At 38.5% G+C, this 19,448-nt stretch overlaps 3 protein-coding genes across 6 annotated transcripts in view; 2 read left to right on the top strand and 1 right to left on the bottom strand.

Annotated features, from left to right (window-relative positions):
* Window positions 1-467: 467 nt before the first annotated feature.
* ift20 (intraflagellar transport 20 homolog (Chlamydomonas)) lies at window positions 468-4,068 on the top strand. Of its 2 annotated transcripts, XM_065960660.1 has the most exons (6): window positions 559-576; window positions 832-911; window positions 1,820-1,957; window positions 2,060-2,145; window positions 2,241-2,344; window positions 3,435-4,068. In XM_065960660.1, the coding sequence occupies exons 3-6, from the start codon at window positions 1,831-1,833 to the stop codon at window positions 3,514-3,516; spliced, it is 399 nt and encodes a 132-aa protein (XP_065816732.1). In that variant the 5' UTR covers window positions 559-576; window positions 832-911; window positions 1,820-1,830; the 3' UTR covers window positions 3,517-4,068. The 2 variants fall into 2 exon arrangements, with proteins under 2 accessions (XP_020504680.1, XP_065816732.1); XM_020649024.2 differs by lacking the exon at window positions 832-911 and having other exon boundaries at window positions 468-576.
* Window positions 4,069-4,443: 375 nt separating this feature from the next.
* Window positions 4,444-6,845, bottom strand: lyrm9 (LYR motif containing 9). The gene is made up of 4 exons (XM_020649036.3): window positions 6,694-6,845; window positions 5,663-5,834; window positions 4,748-4,840; window positions 4,444-4,664 (listed from the first exon to the last, which is right to left on the bottom strand). The coding sequence occupies exons 2-4, from the start codon at window positions 5,786-5,788 to the stop codon at window positions 4,650-4,652; spliced, it is 234 nt and encodes a 77-aa protein (XP_020504692.1). The 5' UTR covers window positions 5,789-5,834; window positions 6,694-6,845; the 3' UTR covers window positions 4,444-4,649.
* A 1,897-nt stretch (window positions 6,846-8,742) lies between these two features.
* The window catches only part of LOC109995346 (alpha-2-macroglobulin), a 33,924-nt gene continuing 23,218 nt past the window's right edge, over window positions 8,743-19,448 (top strand). For all 3 annotated transcript variants that reach the window (XR_010667169.1, XM_065960707.1, XM_065960709.1), the window contains exons 1-16: window positions 8,743-8,826; window positions 10,566-10,746; window positions 11,208-11,364; window positions 12,283-12,335; window positions 13,225-13,245; window positions 13,383-13,548; window positions 13,633-13,717; window positions 13,817-13,928; window positions 14,108-14,225; window positions 14,298-14,407; window positions 14,515-14,679; window positions 15,637-15,867; window positions 16,372-16,435; window positions 16,730-16,875; window positions 17,720-17,869; window positions 18,830-18,940. Coding sequence is in view for 2 of the 3 variants with exons in the window: in XM_065960707.1 (XP_065816779.1) it covers window positions 8,750-8,826; window positions 10,566-10,746; window positions 11,208-11,364; window positions 12,283-12,335; window positions 13,225-13,245; window positions 13,383-13,548; window positions 13,633-13,717; window positions 13,817-13,928; window positions 14,108-14,225; window positions 14,298-14,407; window positions 14,515-14,679; window positions 15,637-15,867; window positions 16,372-16,435; window positions 16,730-16,875; window positions 17,720-17,869; window positions 18,830-18,940 (1,947 nt within the window). In the remaining variant the exon portion in view is untranslated. The remainder of the gene's footprint in view (window positions 8,827-10,565; window positions 10,747-11,207; window positions 11,365-12,282; window positions 12,336-13,224; window positions 13,246-13,382; window positions 13,549-13,632; window positions 13,718-13,816; window positions 13,929-14,107; window positions 14,226-14,297; window positions 14,408-14,514; window positions 14,680-15,636; window positions 15,868-16,371; window positions 16,436-16,729; window positions 16,876-17,719; window positions 17,870-18,829; window positions 18,941-19,448) is intronic.

Below are 19,448 nucleotides of genomic sequence, written 5' to 3'. Positions count from 1 at the left end.
AGTGACAGATGCTAATTTATACCACAAAAGGACACTAAAGTTAAATCAACAGGTCCAGGGACCAACGTTAAAATAGCCAAGCCTAACTATGTTTGTAGATAAAAATTGTATTTATCCATTTAATGTTCTATTGTTGTTGTTTTTAATCGGCTGAAATTGGAGTCATCGATTATTAACCACGCATAAACACAAACAGTCTGATAAACATACGGGCAGCTGCATTTGGTTTCCTTGGCAGCGAGAGGAGGAGGAGTTACCCTGCATTCATGTATATTCAGAATAATGGGAAAAAAACGTTTTCTATTTTAAAAATTCACGTAAAGGCGCCCTTAATCAAAACAAGATCTACATAAAGAAAGACAAATCAACACATGGTATTTCAATAGCATCCAGGTTGTCACTTTAACATGATTTAGAGCTTTTGAATACACATATGTTTTGAGAAACGGCTTACCAACCCAGGAACACGGAGCTTTAGAGGCGTACCTGAATGCACCATGAGTGGTTTACTTTGCAATGCCACATAGCCACACAACACAGAGACATCTGAGCTAACGGAGATAGCAGTAATAAAAGGTAACAACATGATATTTCTGACAAGATTAATCTAGTTACTGATTTAAATGGGGGCAGCTTAACAGGGTCCAGAACGAGGTTTATGTGTGTTTGTAACTTGTTCTCCATTTTTAGAGTTTTTTTTTTATTAAGGGGGGCAGGCTAGCGAAATGAAGCTAACGTTAGCTCTGTGTAATTTAGATTTAATTCAGGTTACATTCGTTTGGATCATAGACATTATTTCATCCAATGAATAAAGAATGATTTGAATCGTAGGCTATTGGAGATTGAATACAGTTTTAACCCTTGAAGACCAAGGTTTACCGTACAATCTGTTGACATGAAGTTGAAATAAAGTAAGTACATCGTTATAAACACGCTGACTACAAACCACATCAGATATGCTTCATCTAAAGAAACATCTCGTTAGATGTTCAAGTAATGCATCAAATAACGCAAGCATTTTGAATAGAGTTGTTGCATGTACATCATGGGGTTGTCTCGTTTTTCCATATGGTGTTCTCCTATCCAAGGTCAAAGGTCATGTAAAGGTTTACTTTGCATTAACCTGCAGTCAGCATGTTGACGTTTCAGTCTCCATATCGTGATTCAGACATACAATCAGTAAAACATCCATTGTTACTAAGTGATAGTCAGATAACAAACAGGTGTCAGCATTTACTCATATTGTGTGTTTGGATAACCTGCTGCTGTAACGCCACAATTTCCCAGTTTGGGATCAATAAAGTAATTCTATTCTATTCTATTTAGTTATCAAGCTATAAACCTGTTTATTTCAGGGCATCTGTGAGTAAGAGACCAAACTTCTTAATTGATAGAAGTCAAATTAGGGCTGGGCGATATGGACCAAAATTCATATCTCGATATTGATTGGCTGAATGGCAATACTCGATATATATCGATATGTATTTTATTAACAGTGAAAACATATGGAAAATAAACTACCTGTTTGTGAATTTAAAAAGTAATATTATAAAATAAAAATGTTTCTTAAATACAATAAAAGAGAGAGACAGGAGGGACAGACAGTCAGTCATCATCAGTGAGATGAGAAAAAGGAGACCTGACACCTCTGTAACGTTATTTTAATGCAACATAAACTATATCCATATTAAGGATATTGTCTTACCCTATATCTTGTTTGAAAATATAGCCATATATCTTAAAAACTCCATATATTGCCCAGCCCTAAGTCAAATCTTATTTATTACATGCTTTGCGGTTTTATTTCATTTTTTTACAGGCCCTGTGGCCATGGCTAAAGACCCGTTAGCCGAGGCAGGTTTTTATTTCGATGAGCTCAACAAGCTACGGGTGCTGGATCCTGATGTCAGCCAGAAGACGTCAGAGCTCAAGGAGGAGTGTAAAGAGTTTGTGGATAGTAAGCACTGACACTTTTGTCAAATCCATTCAGCTTTGTGTGTTTTCCCCCTTGAATTTCAACAGGATGTGCTAATATTTGTGTCTCTTTTTTTTTTTAAAGAAATTGGCCAGTTTCAGAAGATAGTGGGAGGTCTGATTGAGCTGGTGGATGAACTGGCCAAAGAGGCAGAGACAGAAAAGATGAAGGTTAAATTAGCATTTGAAGCTCTCAACATCAGCTACATAAGAATAAATAGTCGTCATCATGGCCCGAAAACACCCCGTGTTCTTTTCTTCTTTAGGCGATTGGGGCCAGAAACTTGCTCAAGTCAGTGGCAAAGCAGAGAGAGGCTCAACAGCAGCAGCTTCAGGCTCTGATAGCTGAAAAGAAGATGCAACTTGAGAGGTAAACAGTGTGTGTGTGTGTGTGTGTGTGTGTGTGTGTGTGTGTGTGTGTGTGTGTGTGTGTGTGTGTGTGTGTGTGTGTGTGTGTGTGTGTGTGTGTGTGTGTGTGTGTGTGTGTGTGTGTGTGTGTGTGTGTGTGTGTGTGTGTGTGTGTGTGTGTGTGTGTGTGTGTGTGTGTGTGTGTTTTGACCACATTACCTAAACAACACAGGGCTGGATTGTGCAGCACACAATTTAGTACAATCCATGCATTTCTGAGTAGCTAGCTTGTGGGACCAGTAAATACATACCCCTGTGAACCAGCATGAGTTGTGACACATAGTCTCAGACCTCCATTACAAGCCACCTCTTTGGCTATAGATGCTATACCAGATATATAATCGTTTTCTTCTCCATCTTGAAACAACTGTGAAATTACTCAGCAAGCAAATTTTGAGTTGTGTAAATAGTATCATAGTGACTTAAAAAAAACAACATAATAGCCACACAGAATGTCTTTAGTATAATGGACCACTTAACAGATGTGTTTCTGGTGAACTGTTAATCACAGTTAACAAAGCCCTCAATCATACCAAGCCATAATGTGACCATAACTAACAACATCATGCTGTATTGAAGAAGACTTGAAACTACAGTTTTGGATGAGAAGCTTAGTAGGGAAATGTCTATTGAGATAAATAATCAACTTAGACAAAGACTGATTTCCCTCTACAGTTTAAAAAAAAAAAGAACATGCTTCTTTTTTATCCAGTGCAGTCTCCCCCTGCTGTCCGTTAGAAAGACTGCAGGTTTAAGGTACTTCTGCATTGGCTTCTCTTTTAAAACAAAAGTCTACCATTATTTCTTATACACAGTCTGTGGTTACAGTAATTAGTTATATCCAGATTGCTGTATGTGATGACATCATTTGTTGACTTCCTGTCAATTTTAATCTGCCAATAAATACCATATTTACAACAAAGTTGACAATATGGACATGATAATCTACATTATTAGGGTTGTATCAACATTAGAAGGTATGTATAATGACATGAACTGCATGCTTTATTACCTTATTTCAGTTACATTTCTGTTTTGTTTCCTGGTTTCAGATATCGAATTGAGTACGACGCCTTGTCCAAAGTGGAGTCGGAGCAGAACGAGTTCATTGACCAGTTTATCCTGCAGAAGTGACGATCAGACTCACATGGCAGAAAATGTTTGACGTCTCTGACCACGTTTCCGGAGTGCCTGTCCTGTTTTTCTCTGGGAGACCCCATCCCTCAGAGAGTTACTCTGCTGCGACTCTTTTTCTGAAGCAATCCCAAAGCTCCAACATCATCGGAAAACATCTAGTCCTCAGACCAAACGTCTCAACATTTCAGACCAACGTTGAAGAGGATGGAGCTGTTTATACAAAGGAATATTATTTATACTATTTATACTGAAAAATGAGTGTGTATATCTAGTTTTAATACTTTTTGTATTAATTGCAATACTGCATGTGCATGCATCTGTAAATACGAAGGAGAGAAATTGACATCCTGGTTCGATCTGTGTGTTGTGTTTGCTTTTTATTCCAATCCGCTGGTATAGCCGGAGTCTGTAGGCACAACACACGACCAATACGTTCTCCTGTTTTCAGATTTGTTTTCTTCTTTCTAACTGTTTTGTGTTATTCATGTATTAATTTAGACAACACATGATTATACTTGAATAAATAGTGGACTATGTTGCACAATAAAATGTGTCATCATTATAAAATCATTATTTAGATTTCAATGACTGATTAAAGTTCATCATGAGGGTTAAGGGGGTGAGAACAGGCGGCAGTAGCTCAGTCTGTAGGGACTTGGGTTGGGAACCGGAGGATCGACGGTTGAAGTTCAGGTGCGGACCATAATATGGAAGTTGGTCTGGTAGCTGGAGAGGTGCCAGGTCACTTCCTGAGTATATTCTAGGTGCCCTTGAGCAAGGCACCGAACCCTCAACCACTCTGGTGCACTCCCTGCGTAGCAGCCCCACTCTGACATCTCCCCACTGCATGTCCACAGGTCATGGTGGTGTTTTGGGCCTATGTGTGTGAGAAGCAGGTCTCTCAATTAATAGAAAAAAAAGCACTCATTTTGTAAATAAGCATTCATTTATTGAGAAAAGAAATACAATACATGACAAATACAGTCATAAACTCTCTTCTGTCTAATAACAGTATTTAGACTTTTTCACTTTCTAGTGACATGTTTCTTCATCATCGCCGTTCACGCACATATCAACACAACATTAAGAACAAATGTGCAGCGGAGGACGTATTTTATGCTCTGTGATCCTCACTTCTTGGTGTACTGTAAACGTAAAACGAGAATAGAAAATAGTTACTGTTTGTATTTTCTACATGAACCTACATTTCATAAGCAGTCATCCTTACTTTATGAAGAATCCAGTCTGCGTCAGCGATCGCTCTCTGGATCATCATTTGTATCCTCTCCTGGTCGTCTTCGTCTGAATGACTTTTGTAACTCTGCAAACAAATCAGAAGATCAGTTATTGACTGGACATGGCAGTGAGGGCACTGAAGCCGATTGATTGATCTAAATCCTTACAAAAAGATCTGAGAGTAACACAGAAATCAAAACAAGTAACAGATTTAAAGGTCACATATTATGCAAAGTACACTTTACAATGTTTTCCTAACACTAATATCTCTAGTCTGTCTACAAACCCTCCAATTATGAGAAAAGTCCATCCTCTCCGTGTTTTGCGAGATTTTCCCTTCATGACATCACAAAGGGCAGTAACCCCTCCCCCAGGTGGGTGACACTCACACAGCTAGGTGTTTGTTCTGCCCTCTGAGTCTGCCTTCTCACTGTAAACAATAGGACATGGAACGAGAAAGCCTGAGCTACATACCCTTCCAGAGAGGGGCGTGGTCAGACACAGCTCATTTGCATATTTAAAGGTACAGAAACAGAAACAGCCTGTTCTGATCAGGGCTGAAATAGAGGGGTTTATAGACATGATCAAATACAGGATCAAAGTGGATTTAGAACAAGTAACTTCACAGACATGTATTGTGGAGCTCTGAGACTTATTTAAAGTTGTAGAAAAAGTAGGATAATATGTGACCTTTAACTCCCACATTGTACATTTTAATCATTTTCTGATTCACCTTATTTGAAAACCTCTAAATGTTTAGATCCGTACATTTGTCCTGCATATAAGGACATATCTTTAGATTTTACCACCAACTAATGATGACTAAAAATTATATATTAAAATAAATGTCCAAGTTTCTTTAATAATCATTTAACTTGTCAACAGGAAGTGCAAGCAACAACCTCACCTGTCTGATGGCATGTCGGTAATGCTGCTGCACTGCTGTAGTTGGCAACAATCTGCAGCATCTGAGGAGATATCGAAAGAGCTGCACGGGAGTCTGGACCAACTCAGCTCCAACTAAAGGAGGCATTCCTTTGTCCTTTTGTTAATCTGCTGCTGGTGAACAGTCGACAGACCTGGGTAAATTCAGACATGCAAAGAAAACAGGGTTATGTCAGCAGACTGATATCTTCTTGTAAACAAAGGAGATGATAAGTTACGGTTAGGCACGGGATTCAACAAAATGTGAGGACTTTATCTCCCTCTTACATTTTTGGGATTCAAATGCATGAGAATATTTCCCATTTTATAAACCATATAAATATTCACTTCACTTTTGTAAGGATTGTTTTTTCAGGATATCACCTTCTTTACTGCCTCCATGAAATGACATACATCGTCTTCTATAAAAAAAAAAAAAACTAAAGGAAAAATGTCATAGCATTTCAACATTTTTACACGCTGTGTCTTTTCTATTAAATAAAACGTTAAAACAAGCTCTGATTAGTAGAGATGTAAAGATTAATAGTAAAATCTTGATAAATCGATTCAAAGGTGTCAAGATTCACATCGGTACTCTTAAAAATGAATCACAATACCCAGTATCGTGAATCGTTACATCCCTACTGATTAGTCTAAAACTAATGCTGAACCCCACAAAATAACAAACATGTTTTTTTTTCTCATGACAAAACATTGACCCCACTGACCCTACTGACCCCACTGACCCTACACAAACTAAACATCGGACGAGTTCAAGTACTTTTGTATATCTGGCTGGATCTCACTCGAGAAACCACTAGTTTATAATGCTGGCTAAACAATACAAAAGACTAGATATGACGTGTTTTGAACATGCCGTTATCTTAATATTATTTAAATGTTGTAATGTTGTCTTTCTTTATCCTCAGATGACCTAAGCTACAGCTAACACAACATGTTTCTATAGAGCTGCATTATCACCACCAAATTCATTTAAAAAAAAGTGAAGCTTACAGTAGCTTTGAAGTGTAAAGAAAGCTGTCAGATGAAACACAGCACCTCTAAAATCTCCCTGGTTTCACATTATGACACTGGGTCACTGTTGACGGAAGTATACGACACTGCTGTCTTCTTCTTGAGTGTTTTTCCGGTTGGCATTCATATTAGGATAAATCTCTGTCGCCCCCTGTCGGCTCTACTAAGATATGGCTTTTCCCTGGTGCAGTAAGCCAAGTACACCAAATGTACTATTAAATTCTGTAAGAACAATACCTCTGCTTGACTCTTTAACTTTAAATTTGTTTTAAAACAATACTTCACTACATGTGAATACCGAATTTCATTGCTCCCCTACAATTGTTTATGTCTTTAGTTTGTTTTAAATGGACAATTTTGCAAAGATTCCTCAAACTAAAACTGCTATCACAGACAATTGTTAATTTCCCCCATGTGCCACCAGACATATTTTTTAATTGTTTTGACTTTCAGATTTCAGTCAACTGGGGGGACTCAGCTATTCTAAGACACAAGCATGGGGGCTCCCAGAACAAAGGTGGAGAACCAGGGCCGGCTCCAGCCATTTTGGTGCCTTATAGGCGAGATTAGGATTTGGCGAAACTTCTGATTTGTGAATTGGACCGGTTGGATACGAAACATAATTTCTCCGTAAGAACATCTGCAGTACCTTCAAACAGGCTGAGCAACACAAGGGTCTGACATAATGAAATCCAGGTTGTTTAATGTCTGAAGAAATGTGAATTTCAACCCAAATGATTGGCAGTAAAGATCTGTTCCCCCTCCTCCTATTCCTCTACTTTACATACATTTTTAATAGGTTTGTACTGATGTTCTACATGAAAATATATAAAAATGAGCGGATTCAGGGTGAAAATAAAGCCATCTATTTCTCATTGAAATGTCTCACCATTTTTTCACAAATACAAAATGCACTCAATGCTAATTTACAATAATATATTTGATCTCTTCTAAAAAATTGACTGACTAAATCCTTGCTTTTGTAACAATCATTATTCCTTTTACCCCTGTCTGTGTGCAGATCAGTACAAGCTGTGTGTCAACAGGGGGTGCTGCCCCCACAGTGTGTTTACTGAGTAGGTAGTAGTGTGATTTTTGGACAAAGATGCATACAGTTCACTTCATTCTGCAACATTTACCTGTAATCTGATTTGTTTTTAATCTGATTTGGCCTTAAAGAAAGCAGAAGTATTAATTCCACTTGTAAAATACAGGCTTTGAAATCCTCTCATTATTACAGCAAACAGTTTCTCTTTGAGGGACATTTCTGTGTCTTTGCAAAGTTAACAGACCCTCATCTTATATTAGGAGACTATCAAACTTAAAAAAATTCACCTTCAACTTAACCACAACAAACAAACGTGGGGGATCATTGCCATTTTATCTGCAAGTTAGAATTGACTTTTTGTCAGGGGGGAGGACCTAAAAAGGGCATCAGAGTCTACAGCTGGCTCAGCAAAATAGGTCATCATTGCAACATATCAGCGCCCGTCGATACGGGAGGAGGGTGGAGACTCATCGTTTTTTTTCCAGAAATTTCAGGAGTGCATGTGTGAAAATGACTTAAGATGACTGTGAAGGCAAATAATCCAAACACAAATCTAGCTGTAATTGTAGTCACAGGAATATTTTATGATCTGTGGCTAAATGTCTGATGGGAAAAGGTGTCATACTTTGAAAAGACTTTAGAAAGACTGAAGTCCAACACCTTCTCCCATCAGACATTTGAAAGGGTCAATTGTATTAATTTTACGCCCAGAAAACATATAATGTATAATATAAGTTTAATAAAGTTACAGATTTACTTAAGTATAAAATTGTTTCATAATAATTATGAAGTAAGTTTCAATAGGTGGGTACAATTTATGATGCATGAGTGTGGGTAAAATGGTTGACGGAAAGCGGTCCCTGAAAGGCAGTACATTTGCATATGTCCCCAAAATAACCCAAAACGTGTGTTTGTGTGTAATGGGTGAACAAGGGCGGGGCTTAGACTATTTAACTGAAGAGACAGTGATGTTCACTTCATACAGTCATGGGCCATCCTGGGATTTGGAGGTGGACCCTGTTTGTCTGCCTGAGCTGGATGTTTGTGCAGGCGGCAGCAGAACCGTAAGTTAGTTGAACTGTGAAAATAATGTGTGTATTAGCTCTGACTTTTCTAGAGGACGAAGGAGTAAAGAGCAGCTGAAGATGGGGAAAAGTGTCAGTGGAGAGATGATGACCTAAATATCATTTGATAAGTATACTTGATTATATTTTGCTATAGCTTAATGGATATTGCTCATATCAAAAAGTGATTATAAAAAATTACAAAGTTAAGTATTTGGACCACTTAAACATACATTTAGACCATAGGAAAAGGTGTGCATTAAATATTTGTCCTAACTGTTAAATCTAGTTTACAACAGCACATTCAGCATTCTTTGCAGTCTTGTCCTTGTGTTGTATCTCAGGTCAATTTAATAAAAAAAAGGAAAAAAGTTTGATCGGATTGGATCTCGTTTGTTTGGATTGAATGTAAACCTGTAAAACTAGAGCACATTTAAAATTATTAATAGGTAGTGTTCTTGTTATATTGCAAGTTGTTTTGATAGAAGCCTTTGCATGTTCTTTTGGAGTCAGCCATCTCACCCCAGCAAAGACTTTGCACATTTCTGCCTGATGGATTGTAAACACTGTATATAAAGATGGACACCGCTTCCTTCCACTGTACAAAAACTGAAGCCAAAACACCCCCACCTGAGAACCAGAGTCTGTGCAGTTGAGATCAGCTGGTGGAATCTCTGTATTGATTTCTCGCCTCTTCCTCTAACGAAATCACACATTTCAAGGATAAGACCGTGTACATAATTTTCGTCCGGAGTCAAGGAACTACCTATCCCACAATCCATTGTCAATGATATAGTTTCTTCTTAAAAGTAACTTTTGTCGTTGTTATTGTGTTTATACTGTCAATGCAAGTGTTGTACTAGCTCTTTGTTTGTTTTGTGGAGAATATAAACTACATAAACTGCGGCATGACGAGGTTATTAGTACATTTCGTGTTAGCTAACTAACTAACTAGCCGGCTAGCGAAACTTAGCTGTTGGCATTCGGCGCAGAGGGGCGGGAAACATTGCCATGGTAACAGCAAGCTCAACCAATCAGAAACACTATGGTAGTTTAATTCTTTGGCGTGCACCTTTTACTGTGTTTAACTGTCTAGAGTGCTCCTCGTTTGCTGTTTTTAGTGTAGTTCTTTGCCCCCGTATTGCGAATAAATCTTGGTTTTCTTAAAACAAGGTTAATATGGAAGTTGCAACCTGTGTCTCCTACAGGAGCATATACCATCATTCGACAGAATGGCTAATAATCAAATCCACTATGGAGAAAATGAATGGGATTTTTACTTCCGGCACAACAGTGTTTAGCTCTATGATAGAAACCAATTTCGATATAAAAAATATTTGACAAGTATTTTGATCTTCAATGCGCTTTCTGTTAACATGGAAGAGGCGGAGCTTGTGGCCTATAATGCAGCCAGTCAGTAGGGGGAGCTCTAAATGTTTTGGCTTCACTTTTGGGGAACTATCATGTTGATCTTTTTATACAGTCTATGGTCGTATCACAAATATGTCTTTAATTCTGTCTTTTTTTTTAGAATGTGTATTTCTTTTAGATTTTTGTATTTTCATAGTGTTGTTGTTCAGCTACTTCTACAGAGAAGAAATTAGCAGCTAGCAGAGCTTTGCTTGCAGAATTTCATTTAAGTTCTCCGGTCTTGTATTTGAGTACAATCTTGTTGTTGTAGTTCCTTCTTTTTAAGAGTCTGTGGGTAATCTGTACATTGTATTTTTCTGTTGCTGCAGGCAGTACCTGGTAGCCGTACCTTCAGAGTTAGAAGCCGGGGCTGAGACCCAATTCTGTCTGAGTCTCCTGCAGCCCAACGAGCCTCTGCTCATCACCGTCACGCTGACCTCCGAAGAAGAGGAGACAATCCTTCTAAAGACGACATCCAGCGTGGAATTACATGAATGCTATACGTTCCAGGTCAACGCTTCAACTTCTTTCAGTACGCTTGCATACACAGTTTAGTCAAGCTATGGTTACAGCTTAGGTCATTTAATTGGACTACTGTCCTTGTCCCAGTACACTGGGGGAGAATCAATTTGTTGTGGGAAGTATGTCCTACTTTATAAATCCCCCTTTAGGATTAAGGTTACTATTGGACCTTCTTCCGGTCGACCTATTAGGTCACATATAATCGACAAATACTCAAATACTCAAGCAGAAAAATGGTTTCTGAAAACATGGACAGCTTTACAGCTCTATACATTTCAACTGAAAACTGTGTTTCCTCATCTGTCCAAAAGACTCAAAGACATTTTTAAGAAACCTAAATTCTTGTCAAGGGTTTACACCATTTTTATTTATGCATAAGCTCCATAGAAACTGATGTACGTCATTGTTTCCTTTGATTCACTTTTCTGGTGTCTTTATTTCCGCCACAGGCTCCTTTAGTGAAGAATTATAAACTTCACAATTTCAAGGTGAAGGTTGAAGGCGATGAATTCCTCTCGGAAGAAGTCAGGATGGTATGGGTCAAAGACAACGGACAGATGACGTACGTCCAAACAGATAAACCGCTCTACCTACCAGGACAAACAGGTAACAAGAGCCCGACAGAGGGGATCTGTGGGGAGGGGAGCAACATGATGATAACTCTGTTTATTTATAAAGCACCTTTAAAAACAAGAGTTTACAAAGTGATTTGATAACATAGCCAAGCAAATCACACAAATCAAAATCAAAATAAGGCGATGACATGGATGGATGTTGAAGTCAAATCTTTGTGTATTACATTTAGCTAATAAGCAGAGCTCAAATACATACCATCAAGAATGCTCTCTCTTTCTCACACACACTCATAACATCCCCAACACACACCAGGTACCACATATTCCCTGTCAGCTAGAAGTCTGCAGATATTTCCAGCCAATATTTCGTTCATATATTTTGCGATAAGAGGGGGGAGACCCATTAAACAGACATGCCTGCAGTTTTTAACAGCCCTGGATTTGGGGAATAACCTAATGGCTCTGCTCTGTGCGAGTGTGTGCAGTCGTTTGTCCAACGTTTCAAATCATGACAGAAATTCATCCGACCATTCAGTAGCAGCAGATCAGGCTGTGGTTGGCCCTTTTTCCCCCCTCACAGCAAACGACGACATTGAGCTGAAATTCAGTCCGACTTAGAAATCAGCTGTGTGACTCAAATATTGGGTCAGAAAGGGCCTCAGTTTTGCAGAGTATATGCCTTACCCAAGGAAAACACAAAACTGTGAAGGCAACAAAAAGGTAAATCAGATGAAAATCCTTTCATTTTAACCCATGAAAACTTCTTCAAACAACATTTTAGGGCGCTAACTGGCCCAGGCCATTCTAGGATTGCACAAGATATTTAAAAAAAAAAGACTGTCGTTATCATTCTCATGTGTTTATGCCAAACAGCATACATTAATGTCTGAGGCCAGTTAGCCTGTGTCGTGTGCTTTGATTGTTTTTTCCCCTTTTGCATTCTCTTCAGTGCATTTCAGAGTCTTCACTCTGGACCACAAGTTCAGACCTGCTGATGAGCTGGTGAGTGTTTGAACTGTCTGGTCTTTTCGTTCTTTTGGACCTGATTTCATTCAAACAGAGAGTACCGTGTAATAGTGAGTCACTGCACAACTTGGCACCAGGTTACAGAGAGCAGGTTACAGAGAGCAAAGTGAAAGCTTTACAACAGTGTCACTACACAAATGTTTCAGCAGTCTGTTGGATAACGACCACTTTTAGATCTGAGCTGGGTCAATTGTTAAATCAGTAAACATGCAAGTGGTGAAGGTCCTTTTATATATTTGCAGACGCTCTGACCTACTTACTCCCACACTATGTTTAGCTGCAGAGAATCCAATTTAAAGCTGCAGAAACCTTTATATAAAGAGAACATCAGAGACATGAATCTTGTTTTTGGAACCATCTTTGGAAGTTTAACTTTTTGTTCAATATTTATACTAATACACTTTTGACTGTATTCTGATATTTTGACTATTTTTACAAAGTTCAACAGTCTCTTTCCCCTTATCTGGACTCAATTTTCTAAAAGAAAAAGCCTTTTATTATTTCTCATATCTAGCTTTAATGCTGTTTTGTACATTAATCGGATTATGAGGTTTGTTTTTTTATGATGAATCTTGAAAAAGCAGTGTGACTGCAGTGACTGATTGTAGAGGTGAAACCCAAAGTAGCTCATCTTTATCACCAAACAAGTGTCTAAAATTATGAAAACAAGAATGGGACTCGTTATTAATGCTAACTGTGTTGTTGTACAGCATTTAAAAATCCAGTTTAGACCTTGAAATGTTCAATTTTTTTTTGGTTCAGTGTAATTAAAATGCACATCCATGAAGAATTGTATTTGGGGCGGCTGTTCTGGGGGTGAATTATTTTTTTGTTGGTAAATTTACTCTTTACATTTTTTTTACAGTACAATACCATCGAAATAATGGTAAGATGAAATTAAGCTCACTGTATCCTTTTTTGTTTTTACATGCAGGACAACGGATTTAAAATCCATAATAAATAGTGACTGTAACTACTAACCACCAGTGAATAAATCCTCTTTCCTTTAAATGTATTGAACAGGATTCAAAGCATAACCGGCTCAGGCAGTGGATGAACACAACGTCTAATGGAAAAATATTGCAGCTGTCTTACTCCTTGAACTCTGAGGCTTGTGAAGGAGGATGGAAAGTTCAAGTTGGGATAGGTGAAAGAAAGATATATCACATATTCAAGGTGGAGAAATATGGTAAGTAACACCAGCTACGCAGGCAAATAACAGCACCATTTTTAGATCAACAGAGGATGCTTAAATAACATTCTTTGTTTTCAGTTTTGCCAAAATTTGATGTAAAAATAAAAGCGTCCAATGAAATATGTGTTGGACAGGAGGAAATCGAAGTGGAAGTCTGTGCAAAGTGAGTAAGACACACTTCTACTTGTCACATGTGATTTAAAAAATGGGGGAAACTTTCTTGACAACGCACCAATTTCACTCAAACTTCCCATCCAATCAGATACACTTATGGACAACCCGTGCCAGGAAGTGTTTCGTTTAAGACGTGCCGACCTCTGAAATCACCCGTTGAACTTGATATCACAGAGCCGTGCTACAAGGAGACAAAGAAGGTGCTGTTACAGCTTCAAAAAAAAAAAAAAAAAAGAAGAAAAAAAAAAAACATGATGGAAACATTTTTATTCTGAAATCAACACGTGTTTTGGTTACATCAGTCAATTCAATGGGTAAATGATCATTCTTGGCAATAGCAGCAACTCTATGTTTTAACGTGCATATTTTGGTTGTATAGACAGAACAGAACGGCTGTGCCAGGTTTAATTTCGACATGTCAACCTTCACAAAACTGGACCCAAAGGCATTGTGGGATAGACTGTTAATCAACGCTGTAGTGAAAGAGGAGGGAACAGGTAAGCTCCGTTATCGTATTTTCAGAACCATATGGCATTATACTGTTGTTAGATGACTTCCTTTTGTTGCAGGTATTGAACAATCACAGGGGACAATGAGGGAACTTTCTTATGTGGTTGGAAAGTTGTTCTTTATTGACACACCCAGGTTTTATGATAAAGGATCAATTGTGGAAGGAAAAGTAAGAAAATAATAATAATTATTATTTTTCAATTTTCGTTTTGATGAATACAGAACAATTGTGCATACTTCTGCATTTTAAGAAATACATGTTTTGTCTTACTTCAGGTTAAAATGGTTACCTTCAAAAATGAACCTGTTCCGGACATGCCGGTCTATTTGTTGCATGATTGGTGGGGGATACATCTGCTACAGAACCTCATGACTGACAGCAATGGTATCGCCCCTTTCACACTAAATATGACCAACTTTGAGAACAACGTCTTTCTCAAAGTAAGTGTAAAAAAAAACAACAAGGAAAATATAGTGTTAAAATTTGGTTCTTTGAAAATCATGAAGCTATTTACATTTTGTTTGGGTCTTATTGATTGATAGAAAGAGCCATCAGCTATGAAGCAGGCTGTAATGGCTAATATCTTTATTTAAGGGCAAACGTCTCGGCTCAAAGCTCGCCCAATCAAAAATGCCTGTTTTTGCTGCTGACAGGCTGAGATTAAACTGTCGAAAAAGTTGACAGAAAGGATGGCTACCAAAATGGTAGAGCTCAAACCATATTCTAGTTTTGTTGTTGTGATTTTTTTTTTTTTTAAAGATTTATTTTTGGGCTTTTTGTGCCTTTAATGAAGAGATAGGACCTTGGATAGAGTTGGAAATCAGGAAGAGAGAGTGGAGAATGACATGTGGGAAAGGGGCCACAGGTGGGATTTGAACCTGGGTTGCCTGCTTGGAGGACTATAACCACTGCCCCACCAGCGCCCCTTGCTGTTGTGATTTTAACACCGAAAGATTAAAATCCAGAGAAACAAGAGGCCATCATCCAAGGACAAACAACTTCACAACACATTAGCTGCCGTTAGATTGCTGAAAATGTCTGGGTTTAAAAGGCGACATAATGCAAACCTCTGAAAGCCCCAAAAGACTCAGGTATGAAAAATAATGGTGCCAATGCCATTGGTCAAAAGTCAGTGGCCTGTGGGCTGAATGATTTACGTCCAAGTGATGAGCACATCAAGAGGGGGTGTCATGACACCTGTCAATCATTTACACTACAGAAGTGAATGGAAGACGATGCTGCAGGATAGTGGCTGCCATATGAATGTGGTGATTTCCTAGTTTAAAACTCTTATTTAACAAAGTACTTATTAAACTATTTGAATTGCTAAGCATTAGCCACGATAGCTTACTCCAACCATTGTTACTTACTAATATCACTTCTTCTTTACTACCCAGGCTAGCCTGAATGAAGACCCAGAGCAATACAGTCGCTTCAAAGGTCCACACTATGAGACTGGAAATCAACAACTTTCCTTGGTGTTGCCGTCTTCTCCTGATACTAAATCATCCAGCTCTCTGAAAGTGAAGACAAAGAACGACCAGCTTCCCTGTGACAAAGAGGACTACTTTTCCATCCTCTACACTTTTGTGGGAGATACCCGAAGTGCAGTGGATGTGATGTATCTGGTGAGTGGTGGTGAAATATGTGAAATTGCAAAAGCTTGGCCTGTGGCCTGTTGCAGCAGCTCTGTATACTGTAAGTTGTGTCTTAAGTTATGGTATGAAGTCCAAACTAAACCCTGTGTGTTTCAGGAGATAATGAAGCACATCAAGTGTGAAATCAATGTCATGTAGGCGTCACTCATTAATTGTTTGCACCACGGGGACGTCAGATTTATCTTAACTTGTAAAGCGTTACATCCAAACTAACTGAAATATTGTTGCAGAAAATATGTTTTAACTTCATGTGACCAATCAGTGAAAAGCATTTTTCTTATTTCAGTGCTCCCAGTTCTGCTCCCAGTTTATCTTATATACCTCATACTGAAATACAGACCACATTAAGGTTAATGTCAAACTTTTAGTGCATTGATTGGGACACTCACATATTGATTAATTGTTTTGGTGTCAGAAAAGCTAGATGCTAAAGGCTTATTTACCATTTTAACGAGATTCTATTAAATTCTCTAGGTGTTATCCAGAGGAAACATTGCCATGCAAGGACATCAAAAGGTGGAAGTGCAAAATGAACCCGGTGGGTAAAGATGGCTTTAAAAATGTACAAATGAGAATCCTTTACATGATTAATCAGACATTGAAATACCATTCCATTCTCCAATTTAAGAATAAATATAAAACAGATTTCTATTTCTTGGTGAATAACAGGGGAGACAATGGGAAGACAGAAGCAAATGAACTCAGATTAGATCAATAAATATTCAATTGTAGTGCAAGGATAATTGATTGTTATGTATTTTGGTTTAGGAGGTTACTTATAATGGATTTGTTTTGGGTTGATGCATCATAAAAATGGTCTCTTCTGTTTCAGTGACTGATGGGAAGATCATCTTTACATTGAAAGTGACTCCAGATTTAGCACCAGAGTTCCAGGTTGTAGCTTACGCCGTCCTCCCCAATGAGATTGTTATCGCCGACAGTGCTATCTTCCAAACCGAGAAATGCTTCAGCCACAAGGTCAGAGTGGAAAAATAAACGGGTCTGGAATTTATTTGAGCTTCACAAAATGATATAAGTATGTTCAGAATTCGGTCTAATACACGTTGTGAATCGCAAGTGACAAGAAAATGAACCTTTTATTTCAATTGTGCAGCATTGTACACACAAATATAGCAGAAATCAAGTATATGCTCTGTACATGTCTCTCTGAGTCATGACTGTCGACAATGAGTCAGAAGCGTGAGTCCCGCTAGCTGTGTTGTTGTCAGAACCGTGTTTACATCATGATATGGACGGGACGGCCAATTAGAAAGAAGAAAGATTAACATAGCCTACTCATTGCTTCTTTGGATGTCACGCAAGCGTTTTTAGATCATTAGGTCATTCTGTGTCAACTTACATGCAATGTGAAGCTACGCAATATTTAATACGTACTAACATTAGCCTGCTATCAAAAACATGCAGGCCAGAGATAATTGCAGCTCTAGCCAAGGACAATTTTGTCCACCGTTTGCGCTTGACTCCTTTCTGCGAATGCCAGGGAAGGTGGTTCTAGGTATGTTGCTGGAGAAGAGAGGCCAAACTGAAGTTTGTTTTGGTTTCCTGCTGGTGCTCAAGGGCGACATCTACTGGATCAAAAAGTCACACATTCTTCCTTTAAATAGTTTGAGATAAAAAAGTGATGTCGCCATTCAACTGAAACACAGCAGTTAACAATGGTTTTAGCCCGGTTTAAAAAAGGAAAGACAGTTTAAGCAGACCTCTGAATACATAACTAACTGTGTGTGTGTGTGTGTGTGTGTGTGTGTGTGTGTGTGTGTGTGTGTGTGTGTGTGTGTGTGTGTGTGTGTGTGTGTGTCAGGTATCCTTGGCGTTTTCTCCAACCTCAGCAATACCAGGAGAGGGAACTACCCTTCAGGTGTTGGCCAATCCGGGCTCTCTGTGTGGTGTGAGTGCCGTTGACCAGAGCGTCCTTATCGATGAGCCAGGAAAGACTCTGGATGCAGAGAAGGTTGGCTGTTTTTAGCAACATTGGATTCAATTTTCTATTTTCTATCCTATCTCAGGGTCTTAGAATGGACTCTCAGACGGATTGGCTCATCTTCAGCAGTAATGTGGGCGTTGTGGTGAAGAGGGAGCTGAGCCTGAAGGCCTCACCTACGGTCATGAGCTATGTGTAGTGACTAAAAGAATAAGATCGCAGATTCAAGCGTCTGAAATGAGATACCTACAGAGGATGGCTGTACTCAGCCTTAGCGATAGAGTAAGGAGCTCAGACATTCGGGGGGAGATCGGAGTATAACCGCTACTCCTTTGCATTGAAAGGAGCCAGTTGAGGTGGTTTGGTCGTCTTATTAGGATGCCTCCTGGACGCCTTTCTTCTGAGGTTTTCTGGGCACGCCCATCTGGGAGGATACCACAGGTAGACCCAGAGTTCGCTGGAGGGATTATATATCCCGTCTAGCCTGGGAACGCCTTGAAATCCCTCAGCTAGAAAACGTTGCTGGGGAGAGGGAAGTCTGAAATATATACAATACGTGTCTTTTGTGTGTTGTGTTTTTGGCAATTACTCTGGCATTTTAATGACACCTGCCAATCATTCACACTACAGTATTGAATGGAGGAGGCAGCTACATCCCATAAAGAGATACTGCTTGGTTTTTTAGTTTTCCTTCAGTTTGGTTGCTGCTCTAGGTTCCACCAAAGTCTAACTACCAACTGTTGAAAGTTATTTGAAGAATAATTTTCTTTTCTTAAATGTAAGAAAGGGGGAGTTCGCCCTGCTAGTCCATTTATCCTAGCCGTCCTCGCTTCTCAGTTATTAAATGTGAGCATTATATAGTTTTGAGACCATTTGGGATTAACATATTCGTAATATTTATTGTTTATATTTTGTATTTTGTGGTTGTATATGTAAAGGAACTTAATGAATATATTTACATTCTTAAAGCCTTCACTCTCATTTTTTCAGATATTTAAACTTCTGCCTGAGAAAAGAGATTATATTGATGATCCTAAATTATGTATAAATGTGAAACGCACGAGACGGAGCAGTGAAGATGGTGGTCATGAAGTTTTTGTGGTAATTATTTTTGTCGAACATATTTTGCAAATATATTTTTGGTATCAACTTGGCATTGAAAATGAAATAGAATTAGTTGAATTACTAAACTACATGATTCACATTGATTACGTGGCAGCGTTGTTTCTCTGATGTCATCTCTTAGAGAGGGAAGCACAAACCCTGAGTTATCAAATAACATGTTGTTAAAAACTCACAAGGACAAATGATTCATAAAAGCTAACATTAGCGTTCAACCAATTCTCTGCTTACATTAACCTGACGTGGCTAACATGAGCAGGAAATCTGAATGTATAGCCCAAAATAACACCAACTCTTCTATTTCAGTGCTGGAGTAAATGCATTTATTTATTTATTTATTTTTTATGTCATTGTATCTAATTAAGTGTTTTGGCAGGTTAAAAATGTTTCTGCTGGTAAAATTATTTGGCTTCTAGCCATTGACAGATTGACCAAAGATACATTCATAAGATAGGACATGCAGCGCAGGTTCCTATTTTCCACCTGA

The sequence above is a fragment of the Labrus bergylta genome, chromosome 11, assembly GCF_963930695.1.
Source record: "Labrus bergylta chromosome 11, fLabBer1.1, whole genome shotgun sequence".
Lineage (NCBI taxonomy): Eukaryota > Metazoa > Chordata > Actinopteri > Labriformes > Labridae > Labrus > Labrus bergylta.
This window is presented reverse-complemented; position numbering and strand designations above follow the sequence as displayed.